The sequence below is a fragment of the Oenanthe melanoleuca genome, chromosome 4A, assembly GCF_029582105.1.
Source record: "Oenanthe melanoleuca isolate GR-GAL-2019-014 chromosome 4A, OMel1.0, whole genome shotgun sequence".
Classification (NCBI taxonomy): domain Eukaryota; kingdom Metazoa; phylum Chordata; class Aves; order Passeriformes; family Muscicapidae; genus Oenanthe; species Oenanthe melanoleuca.
This window is the reverse complement of record NC_079338.1, coordinates 13,489,765-13,505,852: the sequence shown is the minus strand read 5'-3', so window position 1 is coordinate 13,505,852 and position 16,088 is coordinate 13,489,765. Positions and strand designations below refer to the sequence as shown.

The following is a 16,088-nucleotide window of genomic DNA, read 5'->3' as shown; positions in this document are numbered from 1 at the left end:
CAGTGCAATTGGGGTGACCCATTCATAGTAAAAAACCTGGCAAATGTGAAGAGTATATGTTGAAAGCTCAAAAACCCCAATGGGATACAGAAAGAATCTGTTTCCATTTAAGCAACTCAGTAATCTAAAGCAAATTTCATGACTTGGGATGCACCACCTTGACTCATCCATTTTCTGATATTTAGGTTTTACAATATTGCTACACATTCTGCTTATGGTGGTGACTTATACCTAATCCAGCAGTATATTAACCCAAGTTCAGTTCTGTTGTGTATTTTACTGGGGGCTCTTCTCCACTAATCTTTAACCTCTAATATTTCTTTAAATGCTATTTATTTCATAAAACATGTTGCACTTTTTAAAAAATGCAGTTAGAATATTAATATTTAATAGTTCAGTTATAAGGGCCCTACATTGCATCACTACATCCAGACTTGTAGAATTAATTGCTGTAGCTGAGATGTTTATCTAGGGAGAAAAAAATTCTTCCAGTTGGAATTGTTCTGAACTAGATTTGTTGTCCTAATGCTAAAGTCTGTGGACTGATGTTAGACTGTTAAATGGAAGCAGATGGAGATTTTTGCACAAAAATTCAGTCCTGTGCTCAATGAAGTAGGGGAGTATTTTAGCCTTGGCTTCGTTCTTCAGAGTACTGCAACTTGTTTTGAAATCTATTTACCTGTTAACTTTTGGTTTTAAAAGGATCAAACAACAACAAGGTTGAATTTTTCAGGATCAGCTGAAATATTTTTCAGTGTCAGTTTAGTCCTAAATCCTTTCACTTTCTTTGAAAAATCTAGTCTGCATGCTGGGAAAAACAGATTGTTATTTGGATCCCACATATCAAAGTTTATAAATAGCTCTAGAATAAATAATACATATCAATGTGGTGATTTCAGATCATATACAGAACTGTCAGACCCACTTTGTTTAGGAGAAAATACAGGCATTAAAACACTCAACCAAAGCCATGAAGCACAAGTTGAATGCAACCAATTTGTATGTGCTGGGACTGCAAGTGTCAATCTTTTTGACCATTTTGAAGTGCTTTGAAATGTGGAGATGTAATATTTTCTCTCCTTTTTTTAAACATGGAGAGAAAAATAACTGCTAAGGCTTGTGGGTGGGTTTACTTCCTAAGAACTTCCAGCTGATTTATAACAGTTTGTGAAGTGGTTTTCTTGGTGTCATTCAAAGCAGAGTAAAGGAACAAGTTGAACTCGCATTTTCATTTTCTGCTCTCAACCTCCCAGCTTAGTGTGTAAAAGCAGGAATCAAAAAATAGGATAAACAGTGCAAAAGTAGGCTGGGATTCTCATCACTCCTGTTCAAGGGCATTTTCCTTCTCTCCCTCTTGTCCTCACCCTGCCTGCTCTCACTCCCTCACCGTCTTAGCAACAGGATTCACTGGCTGACTGTAGCTAACTTGTCTTCTACCCCCTCAAACCAATTAGTTCATCTATTTAAATCATGCACTGAAGAAGCCTGCCCCCTTTGAGCACACAGCTCACTTAGGGCTCTATCTTACAATCTTGAATTTTTAAGACATCGAGAGTTTGCAGTTGACTCAAATTACATGAGGATAAGACCTTTTATGTTCTAATTTCTTTACAAAAGCTGTAGCATGATGAAGAAGGTGCTGGTGCTGTCACTGTTTTCCTTCATCTACCTTTTTCTTTATTTGAAGAACACAACAATATAGGGAAAAGTCCTTAAATAATGGAGGAAGTAACTAAAACATCTTCTATTCACAAAACATCTTCTACTCACAAAACATCTTTTATTCACAAGTGCTGCTTATTCATTATCTGTTCCAGAAAATAGCAAAAATTGGATTTGTTGAGGAATTAGAACATTCTGTGAGAAAATTCAGATCATCCAGGAGAAAACAGCGTTGTAGTAGTGACTACAGCATGCCTTTTTGTCAAAGCTTTAAATCAAAATCATGAACCCATCAGCAGTCTTTTAGTGCATATTTTAACGAAATGCTAAACACTGCACAGATCTCAGAAGGAAACCTTCTGCTCTTTTTGCACTCCTAACAACCTCTGGCATAATGAGGTGTGACAAATTGATTTAAAGTGTAGTTGCAGGAAGAAGGGCAGGCGAGCTTTGCTCTGCCTTGTGGGTGTTGTAGTCGTTCTGCAGCCTCTGTGCCTGGGCAGCAATAGGAACCTGGACTCTAAGTCCCACAGCTCCCACTAGAGTCTGCCGCACAGGCTCAGAGCCCACATGCGAGGAGGGGGTGACTACATTGTGTCTATTGTATGTTTTTTTGTTTTGGTTTGGTTTCGGTTTTTTTTTTACCCCCCTGACATTTTGCACGTTTCACGGGAGGTGTAAATCGGGAATAAAAAGCATGGCAGATGAGCAAGAAATAATGTGCAAACTCGAGAGCATCAAGGAGATCAGGTATGTTTGCTTTGTGCCCCATCGGTTTCATGAAGCAGCTTTTTCCTCGGGGGAGCGGAGGAGTTGCATCGATCTGAAAGTAGCTATTGTGCTACCGAGGGAAAGAAAACTACCGCTGGCTTCACGATGAGAGCTCAAAATACATTTTTCTAAGCAAGGGAGGGAGCATCTGCTGCTGGGAATCGCCGCTGGAATGCGTAGTGGAGGGCGGTAATGGTCGTGCATTTGCAGAGCACCAGCTCGGTGATAACACGGGAAGGCGGAGTGCGCGGGTGGGAAGGACCGAGCGGCCCCAGCGCACCGGGGGGAGTGGTGTCGGGCACGGCTGCCGCAGGGGTTGGATTGTTTGTTTGTTTGTAAGTCCTTTGAATTAGTATTTCATATTCATGAGGCTCTGAATCTGTTATTTTGCCCCACTCACTCCCGCGCAGGAGCCTTGTCGGGATTAGAGGAAAGGAGGGGATGGCGAGGAAAGCAGAGTCTGACACCCAGTTCGAGGGCGGACGTGCCCTCGGGCAGGACAGGGCTGGCAGAGCCCCACCAGAGTGCGGGACAGCCATCCATCCATCCATCCATCCATCCATCCATCCATCCATCCATCCATCCATCCATCCATCCATCCATCCATCCATGCCCCGCGGAAAGCAGCCTTAGGGCGCTCCGGGGGGCGCTGGGTCCGTGCGGGTGATGAGCGGGGAGTGGCTGAGCCTTAGCGGCTTCTCTGCCCTGCCCTGCCCTGCCCTGCCCTGCCCTGCCCTTGGGCCGAGAAAATCCCGCGGAGATCTCCGTACCTGCCGCTCCTGGCCACCCCCGGGGCCCTGGGGATGGGGACACACGGACCGGGGCTTCTTCCCCCATCCCCTCCTGCCACAGGGCCCGAGCTGCGGTCCATGCAGTGCAGAACACCAGGAATTTGTCCATAGCGTCCTTTGTAGGGTGAGTTGCAGGATGCTCTGGAAGAGGGGGCTCATGAAAAGCCAGGCAAGGTACAGCACATGCCCACCATCAGGAATGCTTTCCATGATTTTGGCTTAGGGCACTGATTTTCAGCTTTAGGCCTGAGCTGTCTGTTTAGCTGGAAAGCCAAAACACCTTAGGACAACAGCTGATTTTGAATGAGGCTGGGAGGTGGAAGGCATCCTGACTGGGAAACCCCAGAGTGATGAGAAGTGTTTTGGGACATGACAACCAGAGAGGGGCTCTCAGAGAGAGAGGAATCACAGTTCCCAAGTGATCACAGGGACTTCTGGTGGTTCCAGCATCTCTAAGAGGCACAATTTATACATGGAACATGTGAATTAGGCAGCAGAGTATGGGCATCAGCCTTCTTCACACAATACCACAGAGGTGAACAAAGATCAAGCAAAAAATATTTGTCTATCCTCAAACTATTCATAGAAAGACATGTGACAGTGTAAAAACAATGATTTTCTACTCGGCTGGTACACAGGCTCTGTTTTAGAAAACAGATCCAAGTATGGCCTACCTACCCTGTGTGGTCCAATAACACATAATTTAATTTTACTTTTTTTTTTCAGTGAGAGTGGTATCCTATATTTGGAAATGTACAGTGCATTCAGTTTTTTGATCACATATTCAAAGGTGATGCATAAACTGCACTTTTTTGTGCAGATTTTTGCTATTATTTTGTGGCATAAGGTAGAGCAAGGGTGATGTTTAGCTTTGGTGTACAATGAAGTACCAAAAAAGTTGCTTGAGTGTATTTTAAATTTAAAAAAAAATCAGTGTCAAAAAGCCAGTCCTACTTGCAAAATTGATGTCCATTTTAAGTCACCTTTAACAAAATCTGATCAAATAAACCTATTTGTTTGTTCTCAAAACTTTTAAAAGAATCTTGCATTCTATGAAGAATTTCCTTCAAAATAAACTTGAGATTTCCTTATGTTTACAGATTCACCTTTGACAGATTTAGCAGACTTTATTTTAATCTGCAGAGATTAAAGGGGACAGACAGAGGGGAAAGAAGTCTTGCTGAACAAAATCAAAGAACTTGCACATTTGTGTAGTTGATCTCTATCATTTATTAAAGGCAGCTTAGCTGGATTTTGAAGGGATATGGGAATCTGATTTCGAGTCTGGAATCTGGTATCTGTATCCATATCTGTATCTATAGATAAATACATGTAATTTGTAGTCAAGGGAGTACTGCTTTCAGTAAATCCATTGTATGCCCACAATCCAAACATATATGCACATGCATATGCATTAAATGCTTCCACAAAAATAGCCCAGTCATAAAATTAGGTAAATACCTAAAGACTCAGTGTTCTGACTGAAAGGAAATAAAAGAGAATGAGAGTGAATTTACTGATGAGAGATGCAAATGCATATCGTAAATAAAAGAGAGGAAACAGGAATTTTTAAATTATTCTGTTTAAAATGTCCTTTATTCATATTATCCCTGCCTAGACTGCCCACTTCTGAATACAAATTATAGAAGTTATTTATGATACTGTTTTTATCTCTTGGAGCTTTATAAACTCCTGAAGTGAGAGAGGGAGGAACCCAGGTCATATTCCTAGCTATGATACTTGGAATATGTATCCATAATTAATTGTCCAAGTGACTGACCCAGCTTTCTGCCATTCTCTGTTAAAACCTGACAACATTCTATTAATTTCATAATTCAGTACAAGAATTCTCTTACCTCTGAAAAGTTCAGCAGAAGGCCTGGCATTAGAATTCAGTATTCTCCTTGTACCTCACCTTCTCTCAGACACATTTAGTCTCATTCTTGTCTATTGCTGCTATTACCTTTCATCTATCTAACCCCATATAAACTGACACCTCACAAAAATGTGACTTACTGTTTCCCTTTTTAATTATCACTGGGTTTCAGGAATAAGACTTTGCAGATGGAAAAAATAAAGGCAAGACTGAAAGCAGAGTTTGAAGCCCTGGAGTCTGAGGAGAGGCACCTGAAAGAATATAAACAGGAAATGGACCTGCTGCTGCAAGAGAAGATGGCCCATGTGGAGGAGCTGCGGCTGATCCACGCTGACATTAATGTGGTATGTGAGAGCCCAGCTCAGTCTGACTGACACACAGCTGGATGTGAATCATTCCACAGGTTGTGGAATTGCTGACATTAATGTGGCATGTGAGAGCCCAGCTCAGTCTGACTGACACACAGCTGGATATAAATCATTCCACAGGTTGTGGAATTGCTGACATTAATGTGGTATGTGAGAGCCCAGCTCAGTCTGACTGACACACAGCTGGATATGAATTCCACAGGCTGTGGAGTTGTGCACAAGTGAGCTGTCACTGGTTCAATAATGTGAACTTTACAACACCATCATAGGGTCCTACAGAGTGCAAAGTAAATTTACCTCAGGATAATTGTTTTTTCCCTTTGTAGGGCAGGATATATTGTCATAATAAGTTGTTACACAAAGAGGATAGATGACCAAGCCTATTGTGGCTATGGCTTACCAGTAGCCACAGTGATACCACTCCAGCTGTCTCACAGAAAACAGTTCCTCCTGTTAGTCTTTTCTCATTTAGCACCCAGAAACAGAAACTTTGGCAGCTAGGGAGGACTTAGAGATTTTTGAGACAATACATTCAAGCCAACCTTCATCACTGAGTGAAATTACCAAACATCAAGAAGCACCAGCCTGAAGGGAATTAATACCAATAAGAGAAAAAACAATTTATAAGCAGGGAAGATTAGACAATTAGAGGGGCATTTTTTATGTCATGTTAGGGCACTTACATGGGGTTTCTAGCTCTGAAGGTATCTCTGCATTGCACTGGAAGAAAAAAGCTCCAACAAGTAAAAAAGTCCAAGCTATGTACTGTGTGCAGACTGCATTTATTTATGACTTCAAATGTCTGCTCCCCTGTCCAGCTGCATAACCTCAGCCTCTGTTTCATCCTCCTCTATTTTTTCAGTCAGATTGTCTTTTTCTCTGCTGCTATTCCCACTTCCTGCAGTAGGAGAAGCAGAAACCTTTCCTTAGCTTGTTTGTTAACTTCTGCCAGTCAGTGTTCAGGTATCTCAGAAACACAGAAAATTAGTTTATGCTACTTTAAACTTGAGAGTTTTCCATAGCTCCTCACTTGCTGACTTTATTCATAGCCTGTCTCTCTGCTTTTCCTGCTGTTCAGAAGGTCCTATAGGTTGAGTGCACCTTCTTAAAATTCAAATGCATCTCATATGTCACTTTTATTGCTTCTTCTTTGCTCATTTTCATCCTCCCAATACCTTAAGTCTTTGCTTTACTCTTGCATTGCCTCAAATCTCTTCCAACTCGAGTGAGAAAAATCTCTTTTGTGGTACAATCTGTTGCTCAGTCAGAGAGGAACAGTTCTTTAAAAGCATGCCCACCTCCTGTTTCAGATGGAGAACACTATCAAGCAGTCTGAGAACGATCTTAACAAGCTTTTGGAATCTACTCGCCGGCTCCACGAGGAGTACAAGCCCCTAAAGGAGCACGTGGATGCCTTGAGAATGACTCTGGGGTTGCAGAGGCTGCCAGACCTATGTGAAGAGGAAGAGAAACTGTCCCTTGAGTAAGTCTCCAAAGCAAACATTATATGGCTTTACGCTTTCTTTCAATTCTACTGCTCATTTTCTCATTTTAATTTTGTTGGTAGGCAGGAAAAAAAAAAACAAAAAAAACAAAAAAGCCAAGAGGTAAGCATGAAAAACAGAAGTTAACAAAAAAGGGATGTGGAGGACATGTATTTGATAACATTCAGTCTGAATTTGTTCCAAGTTAAATTTAGGTTATTCCAAGCTACAAATTCTACATACCACATGCAAACATTCAAGGGTGATTGGCCTTCTAGGTTCTATACTATATGTTGCTTTTTCTATCTTTTTCTTTTTCCCTAAAAATTGCTTGTTTAGCAGGCAGTAGTAGGAGGCAACACATGAGAGGGATACAAACCAAGTATTCTTCAGCGGGGTTGTGCTTCTGCTAGTCAGAGTTTTACTTTTTGCTGCCTGCACATGGGAGTGGCTTTTAGCCAAATACCTGTGACTGTCAACAAGTTTCCCTGAGGCGTGGAACAGATTTGGATAATAAATCACAGTCTCATTTCTACATATGTTCTAGGCAGGGGAGAGTGACAGAATTAGCTACTATTCAAAGAACAGTGTCTTTTGTTTAACAGATCAGTTTTAAATGCAAGAGATGTTTTAATAAGCTTATATTTCTCTTATTGCCCAGCATAATTAGCATAGTTTTCACAGGCACACACAGTTTTCAAGATTTCCTTTGTATTTCTATAGAAATGTTGCTTTACATTCCAAACACCTTGACACTACAAAGAATGTATTAATCTGTTTATTAATCTGTTGTGTACAAAAGTTACTCATTTTAACAGAATAAAACAGAAAAACTGTTTGACAGAGGTGCATCTGAAGCTACTGTTGTCTATTTTTCTTCTACACAGGTTGTCTGTTTTTCATCTTACTAGTTTTATATCCTGTCTGGAAACTGGCTGAAGTGTAGAAATGCAGAATAAAACAGAACATATTCTGTTTATGAGCTAGTCAAAGTGTAGGCAATTTGGCAGTTGACTCTAGTGGAGGAACATGATAGTGAAATGTGATCCAGTGTATTTTAACACCAAATATCCTTTATAGAGTAATGAAATACTCCAGAAGGCGGTTACATTTTTTTTTTTTTTTTTTTGTTTGTCATTCCTTTGTCTAGCTACTTTGAAAAGCAGAAAGCAGAATGGCAGACAGAACCACAGGAGCCTCCCATCCCAGAGTCTCTGGCTGCAGCTGCTGCAGCTGCCCAACAGCTGCAAGTGGCCAGGAAGCAAGACACAAGACAGACAGCAACTTTCAGACAGCAACCACCTCCAATGAAGGTCAGGAGATGGAATGTGCTGGGTTTTCTCTTTTGTCATTGGAATGCTTTATGTTTAGAAAGTGATCAGTTTGTGAAAAGGAAAAATTACATGTCCTGATTCAAATTTTCCTTGCAGTGGTTCAAAACAAGAGCAAGCAGTAGACTAAAGTAGTAGCACCAGTCATAAAATGTTGAGGATAAGAATCTTTTAGGACTTAAGAGTAACCCTCAGCAGAGATGCAAGCAATTCCCACTCCTCTTGTGTTTCACGTGGGAGCAAGGCATGTAAGAAAGAAAAAAATCTTGGCAAAAGAAAAAGTAGTGGCTCTTAGTTAATGCCATATGGAGTCATATTAAAAGCAATGCATGTATTTTATGAGGCAAATTGCCAATGGTATAAATTACCAGGGAAGGTGATTGCTTCTTGGAAAGAAGCACTGCTTCTTTGATTGCACTTGGGATCTTCAAGAGTGGATTAATGTAACATAATCACAGGCACTTCAGTGACAGTTCTACTCAGCTCCTTATGTAGTGAGAGGAGTTAAGTAGGGGTATTCATCCCACCCAGTTCCAAAGAGTCACTAAGAAAGCAAACTGATGTAGGTACACCCTAAAGTAATACATTTACTATCTGTAGTTAGGCAATTGAAAAGCCTTTCTGCAAGTAATAGGCTTCAATCAAACATAAATTAAAGGGCTTAGTCTGGAGCAAAAGGGCAGAGTTCTGTACCTTGTGTTAAATATGTGGAATTCATCCAATCACCTGCTCCTGCCTTCAATTCTGTGACATTGCAGTTGGCCATCACTGTAACTTCTCTGACTCAGTGAGCTATTAGGCAAGTAAACACCTCTAAAACATCACTTTAACATTTAACACAAAATAGAATTTAAAGTTACTGATCCGTGTATGAACCACGTCTGTGGAAATATAGTTTTAATTCAATGAGAAGCTCCTGTTTTTCAGTTGGCCTGAAATTACAACCCACATACCTAGATGGCACAGAATGTAGCAGCAGTTTGCCTTGAAGGCAAGGAGCCTTGTTTTTGTCTGTACTGTAACTTGGAATGTGATACTCAATAACCCCTTGTCCTGGTTTGAAGGATAGGTGTCTGTCAAGAAAGGGAGGAGCTTCTCTTTGAAATGGAGAATGTAAACCCCCTCCCTCCAAATTATTATAATTTTGATATTAAGGGGCTCTCAGGCAAAGATATGGGAATTAGGAATAACAGTTCTTTACTAGGAAAATTAAAATAGAAATACAGTGTTACAAAGAACAATCCCAACACTGCCAGAGTCAGAATCCAAGCTGACACCCGTCAGTCAGTCAGGGTGTTGGCACAGTCCCATTCAATGGTGGCTGCATCCTCCTGCAGTGGCAGATGTGGTTCAGCTGGAGCAGTGCTCCTGGAGAAGGTGCAGTTTCCTCTGAAGGTGCAGGGATGATGTGGAAAGGTCTGGCTTTCCTCTGGAATCCAGTGGAAAGAAGGTCCCTTGGTGTCCAAAATCTGAGTTTTTATCTGGGTAGGAAAGGCTTGGTTCCTCCCCTGGCTGGAGCATCTCCCAGTGGGATGATGGAATTTTATCAGTCATGCCCTGGGACTGAATGGGCCAGCAGCAGATGATATCTCCTGGAGGGAGGATGGGCTGTGGGAAGATAAAGATGATTGCCCCAGCTGGTTTAAAGATGGCCCATTAGCAGATAATATGTGCCAGGAGATCAGGGTCATTGCCCCACCCGGCTGCAGCAGATGGTGACAGAATTCACATTTCTGGCCACATCAACACAACACACCCCCGTACCAACCCCACTCTGATGTTTGTAACAAGAGGCTGCAATTGCATTTCAGGCGTGTTTGTCGTGCCACCAACAAATCCATCGGAACGCGCCCATCTGTCCACTCTGCAAAGCAAAGAGCCGATCTCGGAATCCCAAAAAGCCCAAGAGGAAACAGGATGAATGAAATCCAGAAGACTGACAAGTTGTGTGACCTGTCCCAGTACTCTTCCAGTAGAATGGCAAATTTGCCCAGACTTTACTGAATTGCAGACTCAAGTATGACTGTCTCATTGTTTTCTATTTAAATGCAATGTAAGCACAATGTTCCTGCTCTTAAGTTCCTTCCAGTCTTTAGGATTTGGTTTTAGGTACATTAGGTATATATTACTGGTGCTACAGTTTAACATTTCAATTGTTCCATTTTTTCTACATCATTCTACTCCTAGACAAACTGGAATTCTTTGTGCAAGTATCCAAAATGTTAGGCTATTTCTATTGATCAAGTGTGATTACCACAAATGCTTTTATGTTCTCTTTTTGAAAAACAGATGTTACTAAAAGATTGTTCTGTTTTCTCCTGATGACAGGAGACTATTTGAAGTTCTGAAATAGCAGACTGCCTGTTTGTTTCACTGAAGAACAATATGTTTTCCAGTCTCATAAGACTGGGTAGGTTTGGGTATCCAATTGAACTTTTAAACAGGTAATGTTCAGGGAAAACAAGATTTGTTATGGAGAAAATCAGTGCATTAAGAACACACATGGGTTTTGATTTACAGAAGTTGATTGTACATTCCCTCAAACTTGACTTAAAACTTGGAAAGGTGCTGGCTGTGTATGAAATTCTAAAAATGATATAATTTCTCATGCTTTAACATCTTAACAAGTTATTATTTCCAGCAGTCAAAAGACTGATTGACTTAAGGACAAGGCTGAAGTGAACTGTATTAGTGGTCCTCCTAGGCTCTATGGCTGACCAGCACACTGTGGTTCTCTAGGAAATATGCATGATATAGCCCAGATCTCTTTGTTCACAGACTGCACATCAGCTATTCTGCATTCTTCTGTTCCTGGTTTCTTCTGCCAAAATCTGGCAGACACATCCTCCACTGGAGCAGAGGAAAATTCAGGAACATGTATGAGGAACAGTTCAACTAAAAGTTATGTATTTCACCAGAACCAACGAGCTTTGGTGTCATAGTCCTCCCTCAACCTTTCTGGGGTTTTGTCTTTTAATAGGTCAGTTTCAAATAAGCTTTACTTCAGGTCAGTTTGTTTTCTTGTTTCCTGTGTGCCTAAAGAATCCTGACTAAAGCATCTGGAGTAGATCACTCCCTGTATGTCTTCCCTTTGTTTCATGTAATGTAACAGCAGTTCTTGCAATGGGGAAGATGGCAGTGATTCACTTGCAGAACTGGCACTTGGAATTTACTCATTTCTAATCCCAGTTTTGTGACCACCTTTGTTGCCTAAATTGATCTCAAGTGTTAAATATTCTTTTCACTAAGCAGGAACTGCTTGTTCACATTCTTCTCTCTCTAGCCCAGGTTTGTGTCTGCTATTATGTTAGAGTGGTTATATTGAGAATTTGGCTTGTTAGATAGGAAGAACAGGGAAGCCCCAAGTGTCTGCTCCAAGAACTTTGCCAAATGTTGACAACTGTAATAAATCCACATAATGCAATTTTGTCAAATCATGTACATCACCATTAATTTCCTAAGTCTGCCACAAAGAACATGAGTGATTTACTGAATATAGTCCTTAAACTTAAGCCAGGTTCAGGAGATATTCCCCCATTTTAATGTTACATTGTCAAATCAACATCTGTCAATAGCAGACAGAATGTGGACCACTTGCCCCTGAAATTATGTGAAGAGCAGATTCTGCTAGGTGAATTACAGGGATTTGGTCTCTCAGATAGCAATAATGGAAAATAGTCTCCATGCTCCAAATGGCAATAGTGTGTTATGCATGTTCTGTAGCACAAATACTGGATTCTACTGTTTTAAATATCAGAGTGGTCACATGCTGTGTGCCCTGTTCAGAGCAATTCCTATGGAGTTGAAGGGAAAATGCACAGAGTTCAAAGACAGCATGTGGACTTCCCAAAGTGCAGACATGAGAGCAGCATACTTTGGTGGTAGTTGTACATAAATGTAAGAAGTAGTGCCAATGGAGTGGGCGAGTGGTCTGCAATGAAGTAGTGTGAATAGAAGGATTGATTTGTAGAAACTTTGACTTACAGCTCTGAAATAGGTAGGGTTAGTCATAGCTGTTCTCACTTCACTGTTACTTTGCCAGGTTTTTTCTTTCTTGGGAGATCCCTTAACTGAAGCATACTTAAGGATGCACCATTTACTAATTTAGTACAACAGTTTTGTATTTTTACTTTTTTAAACTAGTCTCATGTGCTCTTGTGTTTTACAAGGTTAGGGTTTGTTTTTGTTATTTTAAACTGAACGTGACATCCCGTGTTTGGATCAATTGTACTAGTATTTACAAATTTTCATGTCCTTTATGAAGTTTTGCCATATGAATAGCATGCATTGCTCAGAGTGAGTGTCACTGGAGATAAGTCAGCAGGGCCAAACAAAAGGGCCAAACACAACCTGGGGTACATCAAGCACAGCATTTCCAGCTGATTGTCTCACTCTGCACTGCACTGGTGAGGACTTGAGCACTGGGGGCACTTTGGGATGCCTCAATGCAGGAAGGACATCAGACTACTACAGTGTCCTAGAGGAGGTGTGTGATTGCAGAAGGTCTCAAGGACAAGATCTCTGAGGAGCAGCTGAGGACACTTGGCTTGTTCAGTTTGGAGAAAAGAGGGCAGAGGGGTGTCCTCATCACAGCCTACAACTCCCTCGAGGGGGAAGCAGAGGAGGAGGTGCTGATCAGCCTCTGATGACCAGCAACAGGATATGAGGAAAGAGAATGAAGCTGCATTGAGGGAAGCTCAGACTGGACACCAGGAAAAGCTTCTTCTCTCAGAGAATGTTTGGTCCCTGGTGCAGTGACCCAGGGAAGTGGCCAAGGCACCAAGCCTGTCAGGGTTTGAGGAGCACCCAGGTGACACTCTCAGCCACACAGTTTAATGCTGGGCAGTGAGGAGCAGGGAGTTGGACTTGATCATCCTTATGGGTCCCTTCATACTTAAGATATTCCATGATTCTAGCCATTTCAAGGAGATAAAATGTGTATTATGCATTAGGGTAGCATGGGGGTGGGGGCAGGGAGGGAGGCAGTGTCTTTCATAGGAAAGAATATTCTTCTCTCTCACGGAATAATCACAGAAGTTTAACTGAAGAATTCTTCTCGTGACAGCCCCAGGCTTTTCTCTCCCAGGCAACTCTCTCAAGAGACTGGAGGAATCATTATGAAATATTGATTTCTTGGTGTTCAGACAGAAGAGGAAGCTGTCTGAAGTACTGCTCTTAACACAAGCCTACTGCATTTTTGCTTCATGGAGCAACAATGGCTTCTTCCTTTGTATCTAAAGTATTTGTGGATACTTCTTCACTTCGCTTAAATTTATTCATATTTGGGTCAAATTGTCTGAATAGGCACAAGGAGACCCTCCTCAAAGCTTAGGAGACTTTAATATTACTGAAGTCTGGTTTAACCCTGTCTTTGTCATTCTGTTTTTAAAAGGGTATCCAAGTAACAACAAAATAACTCTTGGATTCTCTTGGTATAGATGGTTTCCAGGGTCTTTTCCTGGTTCATCACTTGCCTCAAAGGATGATCCTGTTGTTCTGCAATCAAACAGAAAAAAACCCAAATAAAATTCCAAGTCTTTTGCCCTGCCATCGACCTTAAGCTCATCAGTAAAAGGATGCAAACACTGTACTGTATTTAAATGCTTTACTATAGAAATTTTCATACCCAAGCTGGGGTGGATCAGTTGTCCAAACTTTAGTGCCAAGGACACCATTAACTATAGAGAAAATGTAAGGCAAATTTAAATACTTGCACTTCCTGAATTCAACCTTAGCTTTTTGAACAGGACCCTGACTGAACCTGACCGTGGATTCAACTTACATAATCTAAATTTGAAAGAATAGACATTGATGTGTTACTTTAAATAGCATACTATTCAAGAAATTGAGACTTCACTAGCACTTTAAATAAATAAAAAGTGCTTTATTAATTTCTTTTACAGTTTTATAATTCCTCCATATACATTTTCATTTTAGTATTTAGGTATTCTAGCAATATCTGGTGTTTTCACTGACTTCTGTGTTTTAAGTATTTTACTCCTGTGCCTCATAGGAGTAGCAGTGTGAGATCTGTTTAATTTGTCTGTACAGTCCTTTTTAATAAATGTTTGTTTCACGTCATGCTTTCCTCCTGCAGAGTATTTTCACACTTCTTATTTGCTTATGCTACTAAGAAGCCCAGGTGGTAAAACTCAACTCTCTGATTTTACAGAATACACTTACCCATGATTCTATTATACCATTATAGAAACTTTATGGAAATAAACATGGGGAAAAAAGATCCCTTCTAATGAGCTTTAGAGAATAGAAAGGAAAAGGAGATAGCTCATCAGGTTTTAACCTAGCCAAATTCTGAGTTTTGCCTTCTAAAGTTAAATTTGAAAGCAGCAAGAAATAAAATTCCTTCTCCAACTTAAGGTACAGGTTAGCTGTTTTCTCCTAATGCAGGGGCACTGCTTTGCCATTAGGAGATAGTATCTACCAGTGCTTGCTAGAAGTTGTTTCTCTCATCAGACCTGGGGACTGAGGAGTTTGTGGGAGCACTCCCTAACCCAAGTCTGTCAGGAATGCCCACATATAATGCTGTATAATGCTGTGTAATGCTGTATAATGCTGTATACTGCTAGCAAAGGAGGTAACCTACTGCATGGTAATGAAAACAGTTCTGAGAAGCAGCACAGTCCATTGGCTGGATTCAGAATGTCCATCCCAGACCTCCCAGAGCCTGGAACCTGAGACTGATTAAATATAAGAGGCTTTTTATTTTATTAATTCATTTTTAACAGTGGTGCTGTCTTCAAACACACATTAACCACAAAATCAAACAAGTACTCCAATCTACCATAACTAATCCAAGACAAAAGAAATAATTTTGATATCCGTTCATTTTGTTTAGCAATATGACTTGTTCAGACTTTGAAACAACCTGTCTTAATTTCTGTTCATCCTGCTGCTTTTTTCAGTTCCTTACTCCTAATCTCAGTTTTAGTTTACAGCTTATATTTACATTTAGTTTACTGTTACATTACTTGTAACAGTAGTTGTAAAGCCCATACACATTCATACCTTCCTAAGAACTAACCCTGAAATATTCCCTGTACCTAACATCAGCTTCCATCACATTTTCCTGAGCTTAGCAAGATTCTGCAGTAAAATGAGCTTCAAAGCCCTGTATCTTCCTAAACCTAATATTCAAGAGTAGCATTAAAAATCTCCTAATATATTTCAAGGGAAAAAAAACCCAAACAAAGCACCAAAGCTTGTCCCGCCCTTAAAACTACTACTTATAAATTCTTTAGTGTTCTTCAGGCTTTACTCTCACCAGCCTTACTCTTAACTTCCCCTCTTCACTCTATTCAAGTGAAGTGGTTTAGTGCTGGACTTAGCAGTGCTGGGTTAATGGTTGGTCTCTGATGATTTCACAGTTCTTTTCCAACCTAACTTATTCCAAGGTTCTTTATCTCTGTCCTGTTCTCTTTCCCTGTCACTTGCTGTTCCTCTCTCCTTTTTCTTGTCTGTATTTTCTGATTTTCTCTGTCCCATTCCCAGCCTTGTGCTTTCCCTGTACCCCCCCACCACCGAGCTGGTTTCCTCTTCCTGTTTCTTTTCGTCTTGCCCTGGCCCCTTCCCCTTTTGCCTATCCTTTTCCCCTTCCCCCTTTCCCTTTCTCCTTACCATTCCCCCTTCCTCTTTCTAGTTCCCTTTACCCTTTCCCCTTCTCCCCTCTCCATCCCCTTTCCTCTTCTCCTTCCTCTTTCCTCTTCCCCTTCCTCTTTCTTTTCCTCTTGTCCTTTCCCTTTCCCTTTCCCTTTCCCTTTCCCTTTCCCTTTCCCTTTCCCTTTCCC

At 40.9% G+C, this 16,088-nt stretch overlaps 1 protein-coding gene across 1 annotated transcript; it reads left to right on the top strand.

Moving 5' to 3' along the window:
- The first annotated feature begins 2,199 nt into the window (after positions 1-2,199).
- Positions 2,200-14,526, top strand: ZC4H2 (zinc finger C4H2-type containing). The gene is made up of 5 exons (XM_056491760.1): positions 2,200-2,412; positions 5,273-5,444; positions 6,779-6,951; positions 8,103-8,265; positions 10,095-14,526. The coding sequence occupies exons 1-5, from the start codon at positions 2,360-2,362 to the stop codon at positions 10,206-10,208; spliced, it is 675 nt and encodes a 224-aa protein (XP_056347735.1). The 5' UTR covers positions 2,200-2,359; the 3' UTR covers positions 10,209-14,526.
- The last annotated feature ends 1,562 nt before the right edge of the window (positions 14,527-16,088 follow it).